The 26,681-nt window shown below is 57.9% G+C and overlaps 2 protein-coding genes across 6 annotated transcripts in view; one reads left to right on the forward strand and one right to left on the reverse strand.

Annotated features, from left to right (window-relative positions):
- BMP1 (bone morphogenetic protein 1) overlaps nucleotides 1-10,752 on the forward strand; it is a 39,761-nt gene extending 29,009 nt beyond the window's left edge. For 3 of the 4 annotated variants that reach the window (XM_005607660.4, XM_005607663.4, XM_005607662.4), the window contains 5 exons: nucleotides 2,422-2,547; nucleotides 5,643-5,770; nucleotides 6,133-6,346; nucleotides 7,938-8,188; nucleotides 10,032-10,752. In XM_005607660.4, the coding sequence (XP_005607717.3) occupies nucleotides 2,422-2,547; nucleotides 5,643-5,770; nucleotides 6,133-6,346; nucleotides 7,938-8,188; nucleotides 10,032-10,166 (854 nt within the window). In that variant the 3' untranslated portion in view covers nucleotides 10,167-10,752. Of the gene's footprint in view, nucleotides 1-1,754; nucleotides 2,548-5,642; nucleotides 5,771-6,132; nucleotides 6,347-7,937; nucleotides 8,189-10,031 lie in introns of all 4 variants that reach the window. The other variant, XR_011436645.1, reaches the window with a different exon arrangement.
- A 5,107-nt stretch (nucleotides 10,753-15,859) lies between these two features.
- On the reverse strand, nucleotides 15,860-26,619 carry PHYHIP (phytanoyl-CoA 2-hydroxylase interacting protein). Of its 2 annotated transcripts, none has more exons than XM_001491346.5 (5): nucleotides 26,480-26,619; nucleotides 22,795-22,988; nucleotides 21,435-21,609; nucleotides 19,657-19,774; nucleotides 15,860-17,967 (listed from the first exon to the last, which is right to left on the reverse strand). In XM_001491346.5, the coding sequence occupies exons 2-5, from the start codon at nucleotides 22,957-22,959 to the stop codon at nucleotides 17,433-17,435; spliced, it is 993 nt and encodes a 330-aa protein (XP_001491396.1). In that variant the 5' UTR covers nucleotides 22,960-22,988; nucleotides 26,480-26,619; the 3' UTR covers nucleotides 15,860-17,432. The 2 variants fall into 2 exon arrangements, with proteins under 2 accessions (XP_001491396.1, XP_005607721.1); XM_005607664.4 differs by lacking the exon at nucleotides 26,480-26,619 and adding an exon at nucleotides 25,616-25,961.
- Nucleotides 26,620-26,681: the final 62 nt, after the last annotated feature.

Genomic DNA, 26,681 nt, shown 5'->3' on the forward strand with positions numbered 1-26,681 from the left:
CCAAGAAAGAGAAGAAAGAGCATGAAGACCTTCAGTCTGACCCCAGCCACCTTCTGGGGCATTTGGCACTGGAGGGTGAGTGCCATCTCCTTGTTGGGGCCCGTATCTACCCCCTGCTCCTGCCCCTCCTGCCCCTGCGCCCCTGGCTCCCAGGTGAGGCTGCCCACTCCCACCCCTCCCCGCGCCGGAGCCGGAGCCGGGACGCGAAAGCAGGCATTCCGCAGGCCTCGCGTTCCTCCCATGCCTTCATCCAGCCATTCACTTCCTCCCTCATTCGTTCACTGGGCAAGTCTTTCTTTTGCCCTACTATGTGCCAGGCACTGTACTAGGTATTTAGGGTGCAGATACAAGGAAGGCATGGGGGTCCAAACATTTTAGGGAAATTTTTGCTAAGTCTGTGAGCTGGGATGCCTGAACGTCGCAGCATGGTCACCAGCGAGTTCCTTGGGGAACCCCAGGATGGGTTGTAGGGTGGCCTTCACCTCCACTTTCCTGCAGGGCTAGTGCAAAGGCAGCTTCCCCGGGCCCCTCAGTCAGGGTCCCCTGGGATGCTCTAACTGAGAAGGAGCCCTGGGAGGGCCTTGGGGACTCCTCCTCTTGGCTCGGGGTTCCTGTGGGCTCCAAGGGGTCTGGCTCGCTGGAGAATGGATTGGAGAAGCAAGGCCTTCTGGGACCCAGTACTCCAGCCCTCGGGTCCCTCTCCTGATGGAGAACAGAAACAGGGCCCCCTGTCACACACCCTATCTGACCATTTGGAAGCCAGCAGGTGTCCCTCTACCTCGCAGCTCCTCTCTGGGATTCTGGGTGTCTGTTTGGTCCACACACCCTCCCTGCATGCCTGCCTCTGTGCCAGGCACATGGCCCCAGAGTGACCATGGACAGACTGGAGGATATGTAGGTGTGACATACACATGCCTGTGACTGTGTCTCTCTGTGTGTCAGTGCACATGTTTGTTCACGGGAGAGTGCCTGTGCGCGTCCACCAGAACATGAGCACTGCATGCATGGGCATGCTTGCGTCCACGGGTCTGCTGACAAGCTGTGGTCTCTGTGTTCATGTGTGCCTTTGTCTGTCCCCGTGTGTGAGTCCCTGAGTGCCTGCTAGTGCAGCTGTGCTTGTGTGTTTGTACTTGTGCTTGCTTCCTCACGCACATGTGGGAGTAAGCAAGTAGTGTGTATCTCTTGTGTACACAGTTGGCTGATGATGCGTGTGTGTGTATCTGTGTTTCTGCCTGTGTATTTGTGTGTGAGGGGGTGGTGTGTATCCTATGCTCGTGTATGTGTGTATCTGGGGGTCAGTGTCTGTGCTGCCGTGTTGGGACCACAGTACATCCACGAGGGGATGCTGTGTCTGTGGGTGTGTTGGTGTGAGTGTGTGTCTGTGTCTAATACACTATGGCTGCAGTAGCCAGAATGACGAGAGCAGAGCTCTCCCCAAGGCCCATCCTTTCCATGAAGACTGTTTCTCTCCCTCCTCAGTGCACCGGCCTCCGTGCACCCCTCCAGGCCTTCTGCCCGCCACAAGCTTTCTCCCCATCCGTCCCCTGTCGCTGTGCCTCCTCCCACCTGCTACCCCTCCATGGCCTGGCTGCACTGGACATGGCCGTCCTGCATGCATGTCCCGCTGCCTTCTGCCCCGCCCTGTGGATCTGCCTTGAGGCCCTGGGTCTGGTTTTCACCTGCTCCCCGTCCCTGGTCCCTGCCCTCCACCCCACCCCTTGGACCCTTTTCTTCTTCTCTCTCTCTCATTTCAGAAAAGAGGCCGGCTCTGCAGCCCCCTCGGGGACGCCCCCATCAGCTCAAATTCCGAGTGCAGAAAAGAAACCGGACCCCCCAGTGAGGCCTGCCAGGCCTCCCGGACCCTTTGTTACTCAGGAACCTCACCTTGGACGGAATGGGATGGGGGCTTCGTGCCCACCCACCCCCCACCTCCACTCTGCCATTCCGGCCTGCTTCCTGGCCGGACAGAACTGGTGCTCTCCTCTTCCCTCGTCCCCCACGTGGATAGGGGACCATCCCCGCCCCCGACCCTCTCCCATTTTGATGGTGTCTGTGACATTTCCTGTTGTGAAGTAAAAGAGGGACCCCTGCGTCCTGCTCCTTTCTCTTGCAGTCTGCTTGTCCGTGTGTCTGTTTTTCCACTTGTCCGTCTGTCCAGTAAGCAGGTAATGGTAGAGGTTTCCCATGCTGGTCAGCTCTGGACCCCAGCCCACCCTCCATCCACTTCTACTTTCTCTCCCCACAGCTGGGCCCTTCAGCCGGCTCCGCTTGATGCAGTGCCCCGGACCCCCACCGTCGCCTTGGCCTCCCCTCCCCACCCAGCCCCCCGGGGGGAGGAAGCCCAGCCTGGCCTCCCTGGAGTGACCACCCCACCTCAGCCCTGCACAGACCCGGTTCTGCCCTTGTTTGCTCCCCCTGCAGACAAGGACGAGTGCTCTAAGGACAATGGCGGCTGTCAGCAGGACTGCGTCAACACCTTCGGCAGCTACGAGTGCCAGTGTCGCAGCGGCTTTGTCCTCCATGACAACAAACACGACTGCAAGGAAGGTGAGCGCTGCCCAGAGCCCACGGCCTCAGGCCCCGGGCCATAGACCCAGCCTCACGCCGCCGCCGCAGACAGGGGCCAGGGGCTCGGGGACGGAGGCTGTGCGTCTCCATCGCCTCAGTTCAGGCTCAAGGCGCTGAGTGACCTCTGAGGCCACGCTGTTTTGCCTCCCACTGGGTATATATCACTCCCCCGCACCAGCAGTAGCCAAGCCGCACGCACTTGTGGGCTCTCCTAGCCCGTGTCAGGAGAGGAGAAGCCCACAGCTGCCCCCAGACTCCATTTTTAGGCTGTTCTGGTGGTTAGTGCTTCTTAAAATCCGTGCCCAAGTCTTCCTCTCTGTGAGAGCTCCTTCTGGCAGAGGCAGGATGGGACAGCAGTTAAGAGCACGGGCACTGAAACCAGGCTGCCGGCCCAGCCCTGCCGCTTGTTAGTTGTGCGCCCTCGAGCAAACACTTCCTCTCCCTGCGCCTCAGTTTGCTCCGGTGTAATGTGTAGATGGGGACAGCACCCAGCTCATGGGGCGTGGGGCACTCTGAAGTGCTCCAAGCAGTACCTGGCTCATAGCAGGCATGATCCTGTGTGTCACCTTTATTGGTCACACTTCTGACACCCAGGGAGACTCAGAACAGGGCCGCTGCCTCCCTGACACTGGAACCCTGCAGATATTGGAGAACAGCTCTCGTGTCATTGCTGACACCCTACAACACTGTCCTGCTCCAAGTCGTTCAATCCACTGTGGCCCCTGCCTCTGGGGACACACTATCCTAGCACAGAACGCAGACACGCCTCTGCCACTGAGTGTCTGTGTAACGTTGGGTGAGTCGCTTCACCTCTCTGAGCTTCAGTCTTCTCACTTATGAGATGATGACAATGGCCCTACTTTGCAGGGACTGAGGTTTATAGGCCTTGCTCTGAGCGCTTAGCACAGTACACATGCCTCTTCTCGCCATGACCAGGTAGACAGCCAAGCTGTGAACAGATGACCTGCTTTCCGGAATAAGCAGAATTGAAGCCCTCGACAGTCACCCAGTGGACACTCAAGGGCTTCCAACCCCACTGCTCAGGCTCCCCTGCATCTTTTTGCCAGAGGGTACCTTACTCTGATGCTGACTAACTGCATCCCATCTCTGTTCTCTCTGCAGCAAAAAGGGTTTTGCTAGGGAACCCTCAGCATCCACAGCAACAGGATGGCCCGGGGGGTTTGAACTCATTGGGAAAATGGCCTGTACCCAGCTCCAATTAACTTTAGAAGCCCTCATGCTTCCTTATTCAAGTGCGAGGCTAATTATGAATCAGTATTTCCTGAACCCCTGCAGAGGAGGCCACTCTGGGCCAAGCCCTGTAGGAGATTCACGAGCGGAGTCCCTCTGCTCCCAAGGAGGCTGCAGTCTAGGTAGGGGGAGAAGTGCATGTGGGAGAAGAAATTAGAGGGTGTGGGCGCCCAGTGTAGAGATGGGGAGGCAGTGAGCACGCACGTGGGGAAGGGCAGGTTGGTAATGGAAAGAGGTCAAATGTGGAGGGCCAAGAGCTTGACCTGCCCTCCTGGGGCCACCCGGCGCCTGCACAGGCGCTGCCCCTCTCTGGGTCCTCGTGACTGCGCATCTGTCCTGTGAGTCTCTGCCTATAGGCACAGCAGGGCAGCCTGCACCCCACCCATCCCCTTCTCCTCCCAGTCCTGCAGTGCACTGGCTGCCCACTTCTGGAGGGACCTGTCAGATTGGATGAGAATGAATAATGAGCATTGGCTTTTAAACTTGAGTTTGTGAGGGCACACTTCAGAGGCAGAAGGCAGATTGCAGTGGATCAAGGAGCCATAAGTAGTGAGAATGTGGTAGTAGCAGGTTTATCTTGAAGGTTAGCAGAGAAGAAAAGGAGAGAGGGTGGGCGGCAGCTGGAGGGGACGTAGGGCCATGGGAGAGCTGTTTGAGGATGGGCAAAGCTTGGGAAGGCTCATGGACTTGCAGGGCTGTCAGAGAGTGAGGGTGGCAATTTGTGGTACAAGGGTCCCCAGGTGGCGGGCGGCAATGAGCTCTAGATCACAGAAGGAAAATCCATTCCTGCCAGAGAGGAGGGACACCTTCTCTGAGACAGGAAAGGAGGGAAGGGGGAGGCAGGGAAGGCGATTTGCAAGTAAGGGTCAGGAAGTTGAGGTGGTTCATATTTGAGGCCCTGATTTCCTCAGGTAGGCAGGAAGTGAGGTGGTCTGCTGGGAGGGAGGGACTGGGAACTGAGGAGAGGCCTGAAGGCTTGGAACTGTTGCTGAGGAGGTGAGAGACGGAGCCAGGGCTGGCCAAATCCTAGCAATCAAGTGGTTTGGGGCCCAGCGGCAGTTGGGAACCATGGGTGGGGTTTTCCAAGGTGGTGCAGTAGAAGCCCTGAGTGTTGATGGCAGTCGGGGTGATCAGCCACGTAGTCCAGCTGGAGGGGGATGCAGGTTAAGTTAACCAAGGAGGACATATTGGGAGAGACCGAAGGATGGAGGCCGTGGAGGCCTCTCTAAAGTTGGAGAAGCATTGAAGGGAAAGCAAGGGCTGGAGCATCCTGGAAGAACGGGAGGGGCCACAGAGAGGGTGTAGATGGAGAAACGGTGGGCGATGGGGAAGCCTAGGGTAGGTCATGAGCGAGTGTGCCTTGAGAGGGGGGAGATGAGGACCACAGAGCTGAGAAGGTCAGGGGCCTAGAGGCCAGTGTGTTTTTTGACGTCACCTAGGATGGTAGCAGGAGTCGGGTGGAGAGAACGGAGTCAGGTGCCAAAGTCCTCTGTGAACATGGAGGCGTGGCGAGGGGGCAGGGGCTGACAGCATCACGGAGGGCAGAGGTGGTGTGGCCAGGGGTCTACACGGGGCGCCTGGGAGGGCCACTTCCATGGATGCTTCCAGGTGGGGTTTAGCTTGGAACCAAGCAGCAAGATTCCCCCAGGGTGGGTAACTGAATTGAAAAGAAGTAATGTATGCCTTCAGTCCATTTTTAAGTGGGGGGCAAGAGAAAGAAGAAACGGGGAGGACGGGAGGGAGGGCTTGCTTCCTTTCTTCACAGGGGGCACTGGAGCACTGGGGTCCCTGCTGATCCCCTCCCCTCACTCGCCTCCCCATAGCCGGCTGTGACCACAAGGTAACATCCACCAGCGGTACCATCACCAGCCCCAACTGGCCTGACAAATATCCCGGCAAGAAGGAGTGTACCTGGGCCATCTCCAGCACCCCTGGACACCGGGTCAAGCTGGTAAGATGCCCATTCTGCAGGCTGCCCAGGCGCCCCTGCTCCTCCATGCCATCTGGCCATCACCTGCTTCCTGTCAGCTTTGCAGCCCTGTGTCCCTCAGAGGCACTGCCCAGAGCCATGCAGGCAGCAGGCTGGTGGCCTGGCTGAGCCCTGGGGCTGCCATCCCTTTGAGAATCCCAAGTCTGGTCTGGACAGAGGCCCTTTCCCAGTGTGCAGTGGCAAGGCGCCGGCCATTGCCCCACTCTCGGGTCCTCCCTCACTGCCGTCCGCCAGCAGTGCCACTCCCAGTTGGCACCCTGCCTCCAACCCTGCCTGCCCCCCAGCCACGTTCCTAATTTGCTCTCCTCCCGCATGCCCTCCAGACCTTCACGGAGATGGACATCGAGTCCCAGCCTGAGTGTGCCTACGACCACCTGGAAGTGTATGACGGACGTGACGCCAAGGCTGATATCCTGGGCCGCTTCTGTGGGAGCAAGAAGCCGGAGCCCATCCTGGCCACGGGCAGCCGCATGTTCCTGCGCTTCTACTCCGACAACTCCGTCCAGCGGAAGGGCTTCCAGGCGTCACACTCCACAGGTGAGACCTGCCTCAGGCCAGGTGCCAGGCGGTTGGTGCCCCCATGCTTTCATTTGTCCTGGAGGCATCTGCTGATCCTGGTCTCACAAGCAGGCCCTGGGCTCAGGGAGGGGCATTTACAAAGGACTTGTGAAGGCTCAGATGGAGCCCGTGGCGTGGGTGGAGGGACAGTGTGTTCTGAGGGCCAGGCCCAGGGAGCAGAGAGCACTGAAGGGTGGGGGAGGGAAGCCCTGATTAGGGACTGTGATGAAAGACAATGGGGTGGGGAACCCAGGACAGGGAGGGGACACTCCGGAGTCCCCAATGGTAGGACACATAACTGTGCAGCAGCCCACCCACATTCCAACTCCCAAAATGCACTCGTTCCTTCATTCTACAGTGTTGATTAACATGCACCGCGTGTGAGGCAGTGTTCTGAGTGTGGGTCACAGAATGAGCGAAGCAGACCAACAGCTCAGCCTTTGAGGGGTTTCCTCTGCCTTCATTTGTTCGTTTATTCAACGACCACTTACTGAGCCCTGGTGCTGGGCAAGAGGACTCTGAGGGGCACATGGCAGTGAGTGGGGCACACGCCCTTCCCTGCCCCGGGACTCGCAGTCCCCCAGTGAGATAGGACGTGCACAGAGTTACAGCAGGAGACTGAGCATGATGAGGGCCTGGTTCTGGGTGTGAGTTGGTAGGGTCATTCCAGCAGGGGAGGAGCCCAAGCACAGCCACAACCCCAGGGCAGCTCTGGGTGTATGTACAGGTGACCACACGTCATTTAGTTTGGCTGGAGCAGTAGGTGTGTTAGGACAGCAGTGAAGTGGGAAGTGTGCAGCTGCAGAGAAAGTCTGGAGCCTGGTCCCGGGAGACCTTGATTGCCAGACCAAGGGGGTCAGCTGGGGGCTGCACCAGCTCCTTGTGGGTCTTGAGACACCTGTTGGGGAGTCCCCAGAACTGACAGGTTCACAGCCTCCCCTCCTCTCTTTCAACTCAGTCCCTCACCCAGGCCCTGGCCCACCCACTCCCCACTCACTCCAGGGAGATGTGACACCAGGTGTTCTAGAGGCCAGGGGGTGTCGGGAGGAGAGTAGATGCTGGTGGCCCTGCCCTACGTGCTCTCATTTGCCCCTCCCAACACAAGGGCACAAACTAGAGGCCCGGAACTCCGTCTGGCCCTCAGACCTGCTATGTTTGGCCCATACTGTGTTTTTTAAAAATGTGAGCCAACATTTAAAAATCAGGGGTTTTCACATAAAATCCAGATGTATGTCTTCTCTCTTAAGAATGGATGCTGTGGCAATGCAGGGCCCACATTCTTTCATGACAGCCATCAGCTGGGGCAAATTAGCAGCGTCCTCTTTTGACAAGCGGGCCCTCCTTGGCGCCTCGCCTGAGCCGGCTTCTGCCCGGTGCGTCTCTCGCCCTGTGGGCATCGACCCAGAGACAGAGCAGCAGAGCACTTGTTCTGGGCCAAACCCCCCAGCACCAGCCGTGTGGCCCTCTCCCAGGGCCTCCATCTGGTCAGGAGGGTTTTGCGTGGGGGGCGCGGTGCCCGGCCGGCGGCTGTGCTTGGGGAGTGGTGGCCGATCCTGTTGTCCCCCCGCAGAGTGTGGAGGCCAGGTGCAGGCGGAGGTGAAGACCAAGGATCTTTACTCCCACGCCCAGTTTGGTGACAACAACTACCCCGGGGGGGTGGACTGTGAGTGGGTCATCGTGGCCGAGGAGGGCTATGGTGTGGAGCTGGTGTTCCAGACCTTCGAGGTGGAGGAGGAAACAGACTGCGGCTATGACTACATGGAGCTCTTCGACGGCTACGACAGCACAGCCCCCAGACTGGGGCGCTACTGCGGCTCAGGGGTGAGGCCCCCACGCCCCCACCCCCCGCGCCCCAGCAGGGCCGGCTCCAGGGCAGCAGTGCCTTTGAGGCACCCTGCTGGCAAGGGCACGACAGCACGTGCTTGGCCCCTTGCAGGAGCTGGGAGACCTGGCGTGGCAGGTGGCTGCTCACAGAGGCCCTCCCTGTCCTGGGCTGTCCCCACCCAGGAGACTTGGTCCTTTTTGGCCGACACGGAGGTCCCTATAACTTCTGGGACAGGCCCTGCCCTGACCCAAGCCTGCTCAGCACCAGTTTGGTTGGGCCTCCAGGGGAGCTGGCATCTGGGGAGGAGCATAGCGCTACCCCTGCCCCATCGTTCCCTTGCCTCAGTCCCAAGGCAGCTCACCAGGGCCTGGAGTGGGGGTGGAGGTTGGGGCAAGAGCCAGGGACCGGGGGCCTGAGCTGAGCTGCAGCAACCCGTCATTCTGGCTGAGCCGTAAAAATACCCTCATCTCTTCCACCGCCAGTTTCTCTTCTTGGTGAGAGGCCAGCTGGTCCCAAAGCTGTTGGTGCTGCTGTCCAAGCAGATGCTGAGCATTTTTCTTGGTCCATAAAATGGCACTTTCAGAGACAGTTAGCAAAAATTTGCTTGATGAGATTTTAACTAAGGCCACAGGAAAACCACAAAGGTGGATTTATTTTCCTCCTAGTCAGAGCTTGTGGCTTCTGTTTTCTTCTTTTGTTTTTTTTTTAATCCTTTCCTCCTTCAGAGAACACTGTCTTCCCCCCATTACACACACACACACTCTTTTGCACATGCACTCACACTCATGCACACTCAGACATCCCCACCCTCCCATCGCCTCCCTGGTCCTTTGCCTCTCATGGCCATGCTCCAGGGCAGCCTGGGTGCCCCAGGAAAGGTTAAACTTCCCCAGAGCTGCGGCAGCTGCTGGACCCACGTTGGCCACCGAATCTGCCCTTAGTTGCAGGGCAGCAGCCTTTGTTGGATGGCAGGGACTGGACAGGACTGGGACAGGCTGGAGAAGGGGGAGGCAGGGCAGGAAGCGAGCACACAGCCCCCTTGCCTGCCTGGTTCAGCCACTCTGGAATCCCCTGGCTACCAACACCTCCTCCCCACTTTGCCCTTTGTAACTCCCTTGCTCTGACACATTCGAGTGAGTCACACACCAAATCGGATGTCCCCAGGTGGCTTCTTCCAGAGACTTCCACCAGGCTGGAGCCAACAGGAGGGGACCTGGGGAAGGAACCCAATCCTGTCAGGGCTTCCTGGCATAGTTGCTGGAAATGTCCCGAAAGTTCTGGGAAATGATTCTTTCTACGCCTGGAGGGCCAGGGAGTCTGTGTGTTGATGCTCTGCCGGTGGCTCTCCTCTGAGGGCTGCACAGAGAGGGGAGGAGGGGCTTGCATGAGCCTTGGAAGGGGCATCACCTGGAGCTGACCATGGCCAGAACTGGGGGAGGGTGGGAGGGGAATGGCTGAGTCCAGGGCTGGGGGCCCAGCTGTCCCACCTCCTCAGCTTGGAGAACAGGTGGCATTTGCTCCTGTTTGCCCTGGAGGGAAGTAAGGCCCAGAGATGGGCAGTGCCTTGCTAAGACCTCACAGCTAACTAGTTAGTAGCAGCACTGGGTTTAGAATGGAGTGTGACTCTGACCTTAAGCTCCTCTACCCATTGCTTTCTCCCCTTCTCCAGTTACCCCATTCAACTCCTGGTAGCAAGAATCTTCCTCTTGCTTTAAGGGGCTGGGGAATCTGGTGAAAGTCTGGAGCCCCTGCCTTCCTTAGAGCAGGGGATCTTGGGGAGGGAAAACAGCACCCACAGCCACTGTCCTCAGCCTCATGCCCCTCCCTTTCCTCTGTCAGCCCCCCGAGGAGGTGTACTCGGCGGGAGATTCTGTCCTGGTGAAATTCCACTCAGATGACACCATCACAAAAAAAGGCTTCCACCTGCGGTACACCAGCACCAAGTTCCAGGACACGCTGCACAGCAGGAAGTGACCACTGCCCTCACACAGGGGTCGGGATGGGAGGCCCGCTGCCCTCGGTCACCTGGACCGGACAGTGGGAGGTGGGCAGAAGGCAGGCACCCCGTCCCCATCCCCCAGGTACCAGGACCTGCAGGGCCAATGGTCCAGGTGAGGCTGTGCTCAGGAGGCGGGGGAATTGGACTCTGTGAGCCACTTCCCCACCAGAGCGAGGGGCCAGGGCCAGGGAGCCAGAACTTTCCCTGAGACACTTGAAGTGGCCATTCCTCTCTGGGGCCTGGCTGGTAGGGAGAGGGTCTGTCAGCAAGACCCACCCACCTTCCCTGCCCATCTCTCTGAGCTGCATTGTGTATAGCTGGAGGCATATCTTCATTGTAACGGATGTTTCCCACCCTTCTCCAACCTCGATTTGGTTTTATTTTAAGCCCTCACCTCCCCCTGTTTCCTGGGGCATGAGTTTCCCTACATGTCCCACAGGAGCCGCGGTGGGGAGGTGCAAGGAAAGGGGTGGGGAAACAAGACAGGGCTTCTCTCAGGCCCAGTGGCTGGTCAGCCACCCCAGGGCACCCCAGCCAATAAACGGAAAGTGTTACAGCCGGTATCCTGTGCCAGATGCTGTCTGGGATGTGGTGGGGAGGGGGTGTCTCACTCCAGATGTGCAGGCTTGCTGTGTTGGGCCAGCCCACAGCCAGGACACCTGGCCTCCTTGGCCGCCCTTCCTTCCCTCAATTCCGGGACCCCTGAGGGTGTGATTTCACACTCAGGCACACACAAACAGAGACACCTCACACACTTCAGCCTGCAGACGCACCACATACATACATTGCTCATAGCCCTCCCACACAACAGGAGGGCTGGAACGTTCTGTAAAGAGTCTGTTTGGTGGGGAGAGAGGAGGTATGTAAAAGGGGATAGGCATGTGTCTGTCCATCCAGTGGCCAGTGTCTGGGTCTTCTGTCTCTATGCCGTGGGAAGGGGCAGGGGGCTAGCTGCAAGGGCGTCTGGCCAGGCGACTCCACCAAGAGCCAGGAAACTGGCATCAACCGAAACAGATTCTGTAGCTGCAGTGCCAGCCTTCCTAAAGAGGCCAGGCACCGAGTGCCGGCCCCGCTTGTCCTTCTCTCCTCAGGGACACAAGCCGGAGGTGGCAGGCGCTGAGCAAACGCTCCAGCTCTGGCCCCTCCCAGGGCAACCCAGGGCCAAGGCCTGTCTGGCCTCCTCTCTCTTGAGCCAGGAGCAGGGCACAGACCTGTCTCTCAGAGACCAGGAGGATGGAAACCACATCCCTGCTCCTTCCCTTCAAAGGAGCCTCTCTCCCCCCTTTCTCTACATTCATCTCACAGGGAAATAAAGCCAAGACAGGACTCCGGTTCTTATGCCTAGGCTGCCACTCCCAGGTTCCAGAGAGAGCCCAGCAGCCTGGCTCCGCACCCTGGGGCTCCCTGAGAGCCTTCAGTGGGACTGTAGGTCTTTTATGGGCCCCAAGCTCCTGCTATTGCAAGGGCAGATGTGCTGATGATGTCTACACTATGTGGGGGGACCCGCCCCAGGGAGCAGTATGGCATGGTGCACCCCATATTGGCTATTTAAGCAGAAAGTAGTCATGGCAACCAGACACATTTTGCTAGTGTGCTGTGTGCATGCAGGACTCGCTCCTTCTAGGAAGCCAACCTGCTCCCACGGTCAGGCTGCAGCCCTTTCTTCCAGTCCTGACCTCAGGCAGGTGAGGCCTTGAAGCCCTGTGAGGGAGCAGGCACTACCAGGAGGGGTTACTGCTGATGGCTCCAGTGAGGTCACAGGTTGTGATGTCACAGCCCCCTCCTGCCTCCACCTCCTCTGAACGGGGTGCTCAGGACAGCCTGCAGGGCCACGAGCAGAATGTAAAGGCCCCAAACCATTAGAGCCGCCTGGGCATCTCACCCAGACATTTTGCCAACCAACTTGGCATCAACTCCTCCATGGCAGAATTTGTAGTCAGTGGTCGCAGCTCTCTTCACCAGCCCTCCAGATTCCTTGGAAGCTTAGAGGCCCACACTCCAGTTCACAAGCCACGTATTGGAAGGAACCGGTATCATAACCCTGTCCAGACTGCGGCACTCTGGCCCACAGAGAATTCTCAATCCTCTTCCCTGAGCAGGACCTCTGCGAACAGCAAGACCACAGCCCAAGGCAGCCACCCTTGGTACCCGTCCCAAGACTCCATCACCACCATAGGCTGAGACCCCTTCAATGATTTAGGAACCCATGCCAGTGGGCCTCCCAGTCTTCCCTGGGCCCATCTTCAGACGGGGCCTCCAGATGGTGGAGGCTGCTCAGGGGCTGGCTACAGGCCATGGAGACATATTCCAGAACTTAATCAATTAATATGTACTCAGGGCCCAGCCCATGATCACCTGCTAGCTGCTTCAGGGTTCGAGACTAGATCAACTCCAGTGCAGCTGCCCATCAGCTCAGGTGACTCCACGTCGGAGGGAGCTGCCCTTGTTCCTCCAACTGTCTCCAAGCCCCTGAGACAACCCCCCTGGGTCCTGAGTGCACGGCCGGCAGTGGAAGGTAGGATGGACCTGCCCTAGACTGTGCTCCCAACCCCGGTAACCAAGCTGAGACAAACACGTACCCCAGAGCCTTGGCCTCCTCCTGCGAGCACCTCTCCAGTCCTGAGAGGACAGGTCAACAGCACTAGACTCCTGGAGTCAGGAGACTGGCTCTGCCATGCTTTGCCCTGTCATGTGTCCCCCAGCTGTCCCCTCCTGGGCCTCTGTCCCCAAGCCTGTCACCTTTCCTCAGTTGAGAAAACGCAGTGTGTAGTCTCCAAGCTGCCAGCGGGTGGGGGCCAGGTTCTGGAAGCTGCTGGGGCCCTCCCCAGAGGTGGGGGCTTCCAGGGTCAACGGTTGGCTCAATTGTGAAAGAGGGAAAATCAGATTGCCCCCTTACTCCTTTTTCCTCCTTTTCCCTCCCTCTCCCCCTAACCCCACATGCTTCTCAGTCATGAAAAGGTCACAAACTTGAATGCAAACAGAGCCGGTTTTGAAGATGAGCTCTACCGTTTGGTGGCTATGTGCCCCTGAGTGAGTCATTTAACCATCTGAGCCTCGGTTTCTTCATCTAGACACATGGGATGCTAACACCTCACAGGGCTGCTAGGAAGGCATGAGACACCCTTGGAAGAAAGCCTGTGGCTGTGTGGCAAATAGGAGGCTCTCCTTACGTGGGCCTTCTCTTTCTTTCCTCTGCCAGACAATTTCCCAATTCCCGGACTACTCCTTCCTGTGCTAAAAGGAAAGTTCTGGGCACACTAGTTTCCAGTCGGGCGCTAGGAGCTCAGTGCAGAACTACTGCCAGAGAGGGCAATGCTTAACCCACAGCCGGGCGGGGCTTTGGGGCAGCAGGGGACATGTTGCTGGCTAGCTGGTAGCCTTTCTGGGCACCTCCCAAGTCACACCCGTGCTTGACTGTCCCTACACACGGCTGATTCTAGAATCCATGAAAAGATTTGCTGCTCCACTTTGTAAAAATAGTAGTGCCTGACTTGGGGAGCTGGGGACAGGACAGCCAGATGTTTTCCCCAGAGAGCCACGAGGCCCCCAACCCAGTCTCCTGCTGACCAGCCAGCTTCTCCTGCTCTGCCCACTCGCAGCCCAATGCCCACCCCTCCCCCACACCAGGAACATCTGGTTCCAATCTCCTCCAGTGCTGTGGCCAAGCTTTTTTATGGCCAATCACCTTGGCTCAGCTTCCTGAAGGCCTCTCTCGCTATTTGGGGGAATGGTCCTTCCTCATCCCTTTCCTTGAGACCCCAGCCACCTCTTTTCCTAACATGGAGAGGAAAAGAGACACATCTCAAAGCCAGTTGATACTGAGGGTCCTCAGAGCTGGCGCCACCCCTCCTACTACCTGGGGGCACCTGTCATCCACCCAGGATTAAAAGAAAAGATGCCGACCCAGGAGGAAAGGGACAGGCAGGGAAGGGAGGTGTACATCTGGGCAGAGGAGAGACAGAGTGTGTGCAGGGGGGAGTGTGAGTGTTTGTGACCACACATACGTGTTGGGTGTGTCTGTGTGCTTGCACAGTAGAACACCCACCTGTAACCAGGGGGCGCCCTTGGCGGCTACTGCCTCATTTCCCTTGCTGCCTGCGCTGGAGCAGGGCTAACTCAGGGCCCCTCTGCTGGACATGGCAGCTGCACTCTAAGGTTGTCCCTCACCTGCAGTTCTCTTTGGCTGCCGAGGCTGTCTTCTAAACCCAGCCCAGGCGGCAATGTGTGCCTGTGCGCGCCCTCACACGGAGACAGCCTTCTCTCCTTCCACCAGGTCAGATTAGAGGGACACAGACCAGAGGGGACCCTAGGGCGGACTCCAGCGGATGTCCTGACCCAGCTCGGTCTGACCAGTGCCTCGAGCAGCCCAGGGCTGCCTGTGTGCCAAGGGGCAGCTGTCTGGAGAGTGGAAGGAAAAACAGGCTCTCTGGAGGAAAACTGCCTGCGCCACACCCCAACCCCTGCCTCAGTTTGCCAGCTTCATCCCCCCTAAGAGGAAACTGAGAGCCAATCTCTCCTCCTAAGAAACCCAGAAGAGTTTGCAAAAGGAAGACTGAAGCCTGCACCTCTGGAGGGCTCTGAAAGCCCCTCAGCTCAGGATGTGGGGGTCTCGCCCAGAGGTGGAGGGATGCACCGTGGGGGTCACTCCCCATCCTTGGGATTCTGGACTACAAGTATTGCCCACTACTTCTTTAAAACAAGCCTCCCTGGCACCTGCGATTCCAACCCTCCCCCCGCCCCCCGGTGTCACACATAAACTAGGCACAGCCTTGGTCAGCAGAAGAGATGTGGCGATGGGGAGGGCCACTGAGTCTGAGACAGGCCCTACCCATGTCTTACTGTCCCAGGCAGCCCCTGGCACACACTAGGGGAGACCAGGCAGTGAAATGGGAAGATGTTAGCTTTTCAGTCAAATCTTGGGTACTGGCAGTAAGACATGGGCAAGACTTTTAACTTCTTTGTGCCTCATTTTTTTCATCTGTTAAATGGGAATAGTACAGCGCAGGACCATCGTGAAGACTAAAGGAGCTGAGGTGTGTGAAAGCACCTGGCCTGATGTCTGGCACATAGTAGGCCCCCCAGGGAGTGGTGCTTACCCTTCAATGGCGCTTTCCTCCCTAGCCCAAGGAGGCCATGTCCCAAACTCTGGATGACAAATGTTCATTTGGCCCTGAGCCAGGCAGTGTCAGCAAGGTGACTAATTTTTCTGGAGCTTTTCCGCTCCAGCAGAGGATCATTTTAATAAGTCCATAACAATCAATGCAGAGGTGCCTCAGATCTGCAAACAAGGAGCCCTGCTGGGGAGGGGACCCTGGTGCTCTGGGGAAGGGACATTCAGTGGCATCTGGGTCTGATGCAATGGCAGGCTGCTGCAGTGAGAAGGGCTCCAAACGGGGGGCCTGGGGACCTTGGTTAGGCCTCCCATTGCTACAGGTTCTCCCCTGAGAGGCCTCAGTTTCCCCATCTGCAAAGTAGGACCAAATGACCTCAAAGTGCCTTCCCAGCTGGAGATGTGGCTCTGCTTTCTGAGCCCTGCCTCCCACAGCGAGATTTGGAACACCCCTCGTGACGATTCCAGGTGGCCTGTCCTGGGGGGCATCCCCATCTGAGCTCCTCTGATTGTACAGTGTGCCCACCACACCCCTCTCAGAGCCAAGGAGACGGGGGCTCTCAGGCCGTGGTGGTTTATTGATGCACACGCAAGCACAGCACAGGTGTGTGTGTCCCCAGCCCAGGGCAGACACAGGGTCAGGGGAGGGCAGCGAGCCACCCCCACAGCAGTGCCATCTGCAGAGGGAAAAGGGCCCGGGGGCTCATGTCCTCTCCTCTCCACACATCTCCCAGGGCCTCCAGACCTGATCCGTGCCCTGGAGACAGCTGACCACCCCACTCCAGGGGGCTACAGGCGATGCAACCAGCTGTCCCACCGGCCCCTCATAGAGACGTGGCCCTTTGGGCCTGCCAGTCCCTTCCGTCCTCCGCCAAGAAATCTGGCCATCACTGTGGGCTTCTCTCCTCCACCTCACATCCCTTTCATCATCCCCCGAACAGCTGGCTGCCTCCATCAGCACCTCTCCCCGTCACCCACCTGGTCTGCTTGTCTCAGGAGGTCTACCCTCACCACCCTCCTGACCCGTACAAAAGTAGGAAACAGGTGAAAACCTGGGAGGCCCAGGGAAGACCACAAAGGACTCCGAAGGGAAGGGGTTCTCCGCCGAGAGGCTCGCAGGGGGCGGGAGCCAGTGGGTGTGGACGGGAGGGGGCGGCAGGATGCCACAGTCCAGAGCACACACAGGCACAGTGCCATCACAGTTCCGTGGCAGAGAGTGAGCAAAGCGCACAGCCGGGCAGGGGGCCAGGGCTCTGCGGGAAAGCCCTCAGTTCTAGCTCCACACGGGTCCCCTCAGGCCAGAGGCAGCCCACTCCCAGCTGAGGAAGGGGTCCTTCTGGGTCTCAGGGGTCTCTTTCCCCCTCCTCGACCTCAGTGGCTGCCATTCCAAACCCCAGCGCTCTGAGTAAGGGGAAAAGTACTCTGGGGTTTATATCATCTCCAGACAGAAGAGGAACAATCCCAACAGCCTGGGGCCCCAAAGCCAAGAGGAAAAAGAGGACCCTTCTAGAGGGTGGGTGGAGAGGAGAGGACGGCTCTCCCCATGCAGGAAGAGGGTGCTGTGGGGCGAGGAGCAGCCGGGGTCACAGCGGTGCAGGAGACTATTTATAGAGGGAAAGGGCGGCCTGGAGGGGGGAAGCCCAGGGGGCCCAGCTGAGTGGGGAGGGGCATTCTGTGTGGGCCCTGAGTGGGGCGGGTGGGGCTAAGGAAGAGCACCCCACAGCTCTCTGCATCGCCTCTGGAGGCAGGCAAGCTACACATGGGCTTTGGCCCGGAGAGGCTTCCCTGGGAGGGCCCGGAGGCTGCAGGTCTCCATGAGATGGAGGCCCGGGATGAAGCGAGAAACTGCAGGACAGGGAAACCGGGGGAAGGGGAGTCTCCAGAAATCCACCCCCCCACTCCAACCTACTGAGGCTAAGAAGCCTTTCCAAGTCCACCAGGCATGGGCGGGCCATGCCTACCAAGAGGACTACTCTCTATTGCCTCTAATGCCAAGGGGTGGGAAAGGGGGAGACTGATGGTATGGAGGGAGCAGGGGGGCAGAGGAGAGAAAGCCAGCTCCCTGAACCTATGCCACCCATCGCCTCCCTGCCTGTCATCTCTCCCTAGACCCCCGGCTCCCCAAGCGTCCCTAGCGGCCCACACTGATGTTGCAGGTCTTGCAGCTGGGGTCCTTCTTGGCATCGGCAGTGGACAGGCTCATGAGCTGGTGCCCGCTGATCTCGCCCAGGGTGCCCAGGGACAGGTCGACGGGCTCCGTGTAGATGACCTCCAGGATGAGGTCCTGGGCGTGGCGGAAGACCAGCTCCCCATCCTCCACGCTGCAGGTCAGGAACTTGTTGCAGGCAATGTCCAGGAGGGGCAGGCGGTCACGGCAGAAGCGGTCCCCCAGGGAGCCCTTGGGGGCCAGCACCAGGATGGCATAGTGGTAGGCCGTGTACATACAGTAGAAGTCCGCAAAGTAGAGGTTGGTGCTGGGGTTGAAAAGGCGCTGGGCGGGGATCTGGAAGCGCCAGCGGCCGTAGGGGGAGTCCTGGGGGGGCTGGCCGGTGTTGAACTCCGTGTTGCAGCTGAAGAAGACGCCGTGGAGCATGCCGCTAGTTGGGGAGCCGTGGCTGCCACTGTTGTCCTTCAGGTAGGGCTGCAGCATGTTCCCACAGTGGGTTCTACCCACCCCAGGGGAAAATGCCAAAGGGAAGAGAAAATGTCACTGATTAGCTGGGCTGAGGCTTGGCTGCTGTGTGTGGTTGAGAAGGGAGCCAGCCCAGCTCCCAGCTCTCCCACCAGCTGGCGCCTCCGCCAGTCACAAATAGAACATTCCAGAATGCTAGAGCAGGGAGGGCCCTAGAGATAGGCTGATCCAGCCCACTTCTTCACAGAGGAGAGGTCTGAATCTGCCACACCCCAGCTTAAAACCCTTTGATGGGGCTTGCGTGAAAAGCAAGGCCATAAAGCTCTGATCTTTCTCGCCCCACCTTCTACCACCCCCACTCCACAGATAACATCCTCTGGCCAGGTGTAAACCTCACCTGGGCTCTTTCCTGCATCTGTGCCTTGGCAGCGCTCTTCCCTCTCCCTGGACTGCCCTTCCCACCTTTTCCTACCTGGCCTGGCAAACTCCTAATCAGCCTTCAAGGCCGAGCACAGGTATCCCCTCCTCCCTACAACCTTCCAGGAACATCAGGCGTTTGCATTCAACAAAATTTTGACTGCCTGCTATGTGCGGGACACTGAATTTTACTCAACAATCACACATACTTATTACATTGAATCTGGCTGTACTGTCCCCCTGATAGACTCTGAGATTTTCAAGAGGGGGGGCTCTGCCTTTATTCATCTTTATATCCTGGCACGTATGGGTGCTCTCCCTCTCTCTCTTACTCGCTGATAGAGGAGCCCAAACTGGGCCAGGGCCTCACTGCTCACCTCGCTGCCTCCCTTCTTTAGTACAAAGACACCAAGGACCCAACTGGTCCCCGCTGCCCTGGGGGAGGGACAGATGCGCTGCCCAGCTGAACGCAATGACAAAGACAGTGGTCTGCCGAATGCAGCGTGCCCTGGCCCAGCCTCAGAAGGACGTGGACATGGAGCCATCTCAGCAGGCATGGGGAGGATGGGCAGCCTCTGGTCCAGCCTCACTCTTGCCTGGGCCTGGCTCTCCTGAGTGACTAGTGCCTCGCTGGCCCTCTGGGCCTCACGCTCCCCCTCTGCAGACTGAGGGTGTTGGATCGGATCATCAATTGGATCAAACATTGGACTACAGAACCTCTCTCTTTTCTCCCTGCAGGAAATTATACATAGATGTCGAGCCACAGGCAAAAAAATTGAAGCTGCTCCAGATAAATGATACATGTGGGGCCTACCAAGCCTCATCCTCTGATTTCCTTGACGCCACCCTGAGGGGTGCCCAGAGACACCTCCCTGGAGCCTCCAGGCTCCCCAGCACATAGTTTGAAAACCAGGACCCTTCATGCTCAAAATCCTTCCCCTCTGTGCTCCCCTCACCACCTACCCTTGGGACCCGGGCCCTGAATTAGAGACACAGCTGGCCTGTGGCATTAGAACCCAGGGAAAGGAACTGTCCCAAAGGAGCTTGAACTCAGGACCTTGTTCACCCAGGATCTAACGGCCTGCTAGCACGGTTCCCCCAGGCAGCCCCGTCCTGAGAGCCCTCTCCATCCCTGGCGTCGAGTCCCAAGCAGCCAGTCGTCCCCTCAGAGCCAGTCTGTGATATGAGGGAATGGGGACGCTGGAGGAGGGTCTGGCAACCGACAGGGCAGGGGGGAGAGCCAGCCAGCCAGGGTGGGCGTGGGCAGGCGTTGGGGAAGAAGGAGTGAGCTGGCGGCCCGCTGTACCTGGCATGCTGGAAGTACTCCTTGTGATGGTTGCGGTAGAAGACAGAGAAGCGGAGCATGCGGCCTGCGATCTGCTCAGCCTTCTCCTGCAGCTGGGCCAGGTGCTCCTTGGCATAATCTGCAGGAGGCCAGGTGAGTGAGCCAAAGGCCAGGCAGGGCATCACAGCCTCTCCCCCACCCCCCACTCACCCACCGCACATCATGAGCGCCAGCCCACCTCTGTCCTCAGTGGCCAGGGACACCAAACAGTCACAGTGCCTTGCACCACATAGGAAAGGGCCTGGCTGGGAACATGGACATCTGGATGCTGTCTGTCCTTGTCCCCTCTGCGCCCTCACTGCCAGAGGCTCGGGGCTCTGTGCGTCAGAAAAGAGCAGGATACCCAGTTATATGACTGGGGGCCCCGGGGGTTATAATCCCAGGCCATCCTCATGTGAAAAGATGACCAGCAGGCAAAAGAAGGACTGAGACGGGAGAATTTGAGGTCCTTGGCAGAGCCGCTCCAATCTGGCAGGCAGGAGGCCACCACACCACCCATATGGAAGCCAGTGTAATTACAGGTGGAGGCTCATGAAGAGCCTGTGAAGAACCGAGCCTTGGCCTCACAGAGGTGAATGTTCAGGCAGACCAGCGAATGGGGCGATGTACACGTTAGACAAACGGGCTCTTTCCTCTTTGGTGATGTAGGCCTGGTCGGGGCGCTGTGTTAGGCAAGAAGGGTGCTGCCAGGACTGCACCCATCCCCAGCTCCCCAGTTCGAACTAAACTCCCGCCACACATGGTGTTCTGGGGTAAACCAAGAGCTTGCCCCTCAAGGAGCAGAATACCTCCAGAGAGTGGGGTTTTGCAGCCAAGCCAAGAAAAAGTGCCCCTCAAAAGAAAACAGGAGCTCAAGGAGACTTGGGGCACAGACCTTGGCAGAGGATGGAGCCAGCAGCTTGGAGGCCCAGGGCTAAGAATGTTTCCTGCCCTGTCCTTGTGACAGACGGAGATCTGGAGCAGTTCTCCCCGTGGACACCAAAAAAATGGAATATTATGGGGCGGATCCTGGGTCATCAGTGACCAAGTACACATAAGCCTAACGTCTGTTCATGCTGGAATTTGCACGCTAAGTTCTGCCAGGAGAGTTTGTGGGACCATTGAATAGGGGTCATTTTCCCAGGCTAAGCGGAGGCTCAAGACAAGCAAAATGTGATTGCCCCACAAGTGCCCATCGGCTGACGGTCGGTAAACAAAACGTCGTCTAGCCACACAAGGGGATATTATTCAGCCTTCAAAAGGAAGGAGGGGCCGGCCCGGTGGCGCAGCGGTTAAGTGCGCACGTTCCACTTTGGCAGCCCGGGGTTCGACGGTTCGGATCCCAGGTGTGGACATGGCACTACTTGGCACGCCATGCTGTGGGAGGCATCCCGCGTATAAAGTAGAGGAAGATGGGCATGGATGTTAGCTCAGGGCCAGTCTTCCTCAGCAAAAAGAGGAGGATTGGCAGCAGTTAGCTCAGGGCTAATCTTCCTCAAAAAAAAAAAAAAAAAAAGGAAGGAAATTCTGACACATACTACAAGATGGATGAATCTTGAGGACCTGCTAAGTGAAATAAGCCAATTATAGAAGGACAAATACTGTGTGACACCCCTCACGTGAGGTACCAAGACTAGTCTCATCCATGTGTGTCTTCCTGAAGGCCTAAGCACGGGGCCTGTGTCCAGCCAGTGTCCGTGCGTGTCTGCTGCCCCTAACTGAACCAGACGTGCCAAAGCAGCAGGACAGCAGGGCCTCACCCCCAGTGCAGAACTCCACTGTCTCGCTCCAGCCTGACACCAGGTACTCCCCGTCGCTCTGCTTCACGGCAGTCTGCACCGCCACGCTGTACTCCGTGCGGGGGCTCAGGAACCAGTGGCCTCTCACTGTCATGGGCAGTGGCACGGCCTTGGCCACAAGCTTGGTGGGGACATCCTGAAAAATGCAGTCCAGTCAGAGAGCCAAGAGCCAACCTGGGGGTGATGCCCAATCTTGGCATTCTCCCAGACCTCCCACTCCCCAGATGGCCCCACTCCTCTCTGAGGAGGGCCAGAGTCTCAAGGACGCAACGGCCTGGTGCCTGGCCGCCATGTTCCTGCAGAAGCAAGCAGTGACCATTGAGAAGGCCTTACAGACACTACCCAGCCTCTGCCCCTCCTTAACCCTTCCAGCCCCACTTGTCCTCTTGGGAACTGACGAAAAAGGCCAATGGGGTGGAGGCCCACAGAGTTGAGGGCGGGAGACCTTCATTTTCGAGGGAGACTTCGAGAGCTCTGCACACTGCAGTGCCGTCTCCACGGCAACGGCAAATGCTTAGAAGCCAGAGAGGAAGGGAAAATATGCTTTCTTTAGAGGGGAGGGTTAAGGGGGTGGTGTTGAACATTCACGTCACCGTGGCAACTGGCCTGCCAAAAGACACCCAGATTGGGAGAGCCAGTTCCAAAGAGAGAGAGGGTGAGTAACCCACAGGATGCAGTCGTCGTGGGAACGGGCTCCCGCCCACCTCGCTCTTCCCCCTTCCTCTCTGCCAGCCGCCCCCACACCAGCTTTAACCCAGGAAAAGGATACCCCAGCCACTGGAGGACTCTCTCATGCTCCTTTTCTAAACCCAGAAAACAATAAGCCAAGGGGCCAAGGGCAGAGAGGATCATAGGGCCTGAGGGGGGACCACTGAGCACGGAACAAAGGGTCCCACCCCTGCCCTCAGCCGCGTTGCTCATTCAGTCAACAAGGCTGCTTTCTGATTCGGGGGGCTTTGCGGGAGCCTGAGCACCATCCCCAGGTGTGAAGTCTGTGGCCCTGCCCGGGTTTCCCCACCAGGTCTGAAGCCCCAGTCATGATGGCCAGTAATGGTGTTTGCTGAGTGCTGGCCCCGAGCCAAATACCACCCAAACGGAAGCCTCTCTCAAGTCTATGGGGCCGGCATTATTATGATGCCCTTTTTACCAGTGAAGGAACTCGGACTCAGAGAGGTTGAACAACTTTTCCAAGATGACACAGTAGGAAGAGCCTGGATTTGAATCATCCCTCTGGACTCCCAGCTCCCACCCACAGGCGGTCCGTTACCCAGCCTCCTTCAGGGACAGGTGTTGGGAAGAGGCTCTGGGCACCTCCACTCACTCGGTGCTTGAACTTGTTGGAGTTCTTGTTCTCCTTCTTGTTGAGGTCAATGAAGTAATGGGTGACCCTCTCCAGGTCACTGTTCTCCATGGTCCAGGAGATGCGGAAGGAGTCACAGGTGATGTTGTTGACCTCGATGCTGTGGGGTGTGGACAGCAGCTCCATGCTCCCCTCTGGTTTGGCTCCTGTGGGGACTGAAGCGAGAGGAGGAATCAGCACCACCCTCCCCATCACGGAGTTTTCTGGAATGTCTTAGTCCCAACATCCCTCACAAGGTGGAACCTTGAGGATCCTGCCTCATCCAATCTGATGGAAAGATTGCATGGGGAAGACTGGAGGGGAGGGACCAAAGGTGGGGTGGGGTGGCCCCCGGGGGGGCTCTTGGCTCTCCTTGGAGGGGTCTGCAGAGCAGACGGCACCTGACAGGTGGCAGAGGCAGTGGGAATGCAGCAAACGCCGGGCTGGGACAGATTTGCAGCAGATGGAGCTGGGGGGGGGGGGGGGGCGGGGGGGCGGCAGGCCTCAGCCAGCAGGCGTGAGAAGAGAAAGGAGTGGGGGTGGAGATAACTGTAGGAGGTGTAGGAGAGACAGGAAGCACCCTGGAGGAGATGGGTGTGAGGGTTGAGGCAGGCAGGGGGCGCTGGCAGCCAACAGGCCAAAGGTGCTAGGGCTCTGGGGCTCAGGTCTCCCTCTTCTCTGGGGTGACTCAGCGGGAGTCACCATGAGGCAAGGCTGGGAGTACAAGTGTCATGGAGATGCGCATGGACCCACTGCTGGTGAGAGGGGTAGCATCACCACAGCTCTTCCTCCACCCGTAACTTTTCGACTATCACTCTCGCTTTCAGCAGATCTTCTGTTGATTGACTCTTAAATAATTAGTTTTACCTTTGACATCTATTGCGGGTCACCTGTGTGCTAATACTTGCATAAACATCATCTCTCGCAAGCCTCACAATAGGGAGGTATCACAGTTATCCCCATTTTACAGATGAGGTAGCTGAGGTTGGGGCTACTAAGTTGCCAAAAGTCACATACTAGAACTCAGGTCTATCTGGCTCCAGAGCCCAAGCTCTTTGTGATTAAGCTAAGATTGTGTTTCGTGTGTGTGTGAGTGCATGACGAGTGTCACATGTGTAGCATATGTGTATGTGTAGGTGCACGTGGTGTCACCACTATTTCCCTCTCAAGCAATTGCATTTTCCCTCGCTCCTTCGCTCCTACCCCCCGCTGCTCTTCCGGGTATGGAAGGACCACACAGCCATCACTCTCCCCTGTGCTTTAGCTAGAGAGAACTGACTGGCCTTGACTTTGGGCCTGGCTCATGGGAGCTCTGGGGACCAGGCTGGGGCAGTGAGGGGGACAAGAGAGCAAGTGTCTCTGGGGCAGGAACGCGAACGCAGGCTGGACTTTCTCTGGGGCGTTGGCTTAGTCCCCAGAGCTCACGCTCTCCCGGTTCTTCCTGAAGCCATCCCTGCCCACCTCAGATTTCTGGAGTGTCATCTCCTTTTCTCCTCCTTCCCTCTTCCTCTCCTCTCCTTGCCCAGGTGCTAAGGGTGAGGGTACCTTGTGCCTTCAAAAGCAGGTACTTCTATTTATAGCTTCCAGATGATCCAACCCACACTTTCCTGTCAATTAAAACTGCTCTGGAGCCTGGCACCTCTAAATTAACCCGTGGGCTGCCTAGGTGGCAGGCACAGGGTGACGGATGTGAGTGACGGCCCTTATCTGTCCCAGGGTGTCACCTGAGTCCTTGTTTCATCTTAGCTTTCCACCCTAAAGCATGTGACTCCCTGTTGTGAACTTCAGCCAAATGCCAGTGGCTTCGTATACAGGGAGTCCTATGGTAGACAAGCATGAGGGTGCTACCAGGTCCACCCCAAAATAAAACAGGATGGGATCAGGTGTCTAGAAACAACTATATGATAATAAATCAGTTTGTAATTCATGGGGACCAGTGTGGAGCAGTGGGGAGTCGCCATCCCGCGGGCTCCCAGTGAAGAGCTCCCTAGGGAGACACATGTGTGTTTTCCACATGCACACACACAAATGCACCCACTCACACCAACATAGACACATTCCCCCCCCAGAGAGAGCCTGAGCAGCCACCTTCCACCCACATGGGGTGCAGTCTACGCCTACCCCACGGGTGGGCACCTCTTCCTGCCTTAATACTCTACTCAAAGGCTTCCCAGGGACAAGGGCAGCCGTCTTTGGTGGTGGGGTCCCCAGGACCTGGCTCACTCTTCCCTCCCTACAGTTCAGGGGGACTGCAAGTCTTCCCCCATGCTAGTTTGGGGGAGCAGCAGTGAGTGAGCCTGGGAGAACAGTAAAACCCGGGTGGGCAAGGGTGGGTGTGAACCCCGCCTCTCCAAGCCAGGTGATCGGGGAAGGGCAGGGTGTGAGGGACACAGGTTGAGGCAACAGCTGAAAAACACCCACACTCTTTTGTGAATCCACTCGAGACAAGCATTTACACACCCCCACACAGGCAGGCACACCCCCCACATGCACACACGCACCAAGTATGCCCACTCACACCCTGCCACACATGGGCTGCACACACCTCCTCAGACATTCTCGCTCCCACACTCACCTACGCACTCAGGTACCTTCCACCACCTGCCACTCTCTAAGAACATCCCACAATTTTCCCCCCACAAGCTGTCACCTCCACACAGATCAACACATGTTCACGTCCACAGGCTCACGAACACACATATGCACGCACACTTTCTCACAAGCCATATTTGGGGGAAAAAGGAAGCCACAGGCACCAACATGCATGCGTGCCACCTCCATAGAAGGCATGCAACCCACATACCTGCTTGTGCACACATGCCCATCTGCATACACGTAACCCTGCCCATGTTCCAGTATTCTCCCTCAAGTCTTCTCCAGGCTCAAAGACACAGACTTTGGAAACGTGTTTGCCTCTAGCCACACTCTGCCAGCCCAAATCCTGCACATGCCAACAGGTCTGCGCCCCTCTGCAGGTCCGCCCGCAGACAGTGGCTTCTGCCCACACTCTCCACCTACCTGCCCCCTTCTGCTCTGGAGTTGCGCCTCCCCACACAGAAACCCTCTGCTTGCATACACTCCCCCTCAACATGTACTCCCACACCCATGACAAGTGAAATGTCCACCCCGTAAACATGCTGCCTCACACTGCCCTCGCTTACATCCACGCACAGGCTGCTCAGACAAGTGATCCCTCCACACATGTACCTCACGTGAGCAAGAAACATATGTTTCTAGACATGCCACACAGCAGTCCAAACCCACACATGAGCACAAGTGCATGCAGACAGAACTATCTACGCAAGCAAAGCTCCAGTCTCCTTGCGAACATGCACACACGTCGTACACACAGACACCCCTTGTTCGTGCCCATTCGGAAAAGCCACCTGCATGCCAGAGGGAAAGCTGCCCCCACCCCGCTGTCCTGTTGGCATCACTGACTGCAGCAGAATGGTCACGGGGTGACTGGTGCCCTGGGGACCAGACCCAGCTGTTAACCCGTTGGCCAAGGGCCTGGGGGAAAGCGGACAAGGTTGTCATCCCTGGCAATCCAGGTGAGCACAGCAGGCAGCGGCAGGACCCTGGTGCCCCCCAGCTCCTAGCCCCTGGCCACCCGAGTCCCTCTTGGGATTGCCAGCAGGATGCTCCAGGGAGGAAGGGCACCCACCTGGCTCCACCGGGCTCTGCAGAAGAAAGACCTGGGAGGGAGAGAAGGGCGAGACTTCTGTGTGGATGGGCTCCCCAGGCGGAGGGCAGCACTGGACGCCTGGTCACGGGCAGCGGCGCTCGCTCCCTCCTCTCACTCTTCTCACAGCTGCCCAGGAGGCTTCTTCCATGCCCCGCAGGCAGCTCCTGCCTGGCTTTGCAGT

Source organism: Equus caballus, chromosome 2, assembly GCF_041296265.1.
Source record: "Equus caballus isolate H_3958 breed thoroughbred chromosome 2, TB-T2T, whole genome shotgun sequence".
In the NCBI taxonomy this organism is placed as follows: Eukaryota; Metazoa; Chordata; class Mammalia; order Perissodactyla; family Equidae; genus Equus; species Equus caballus.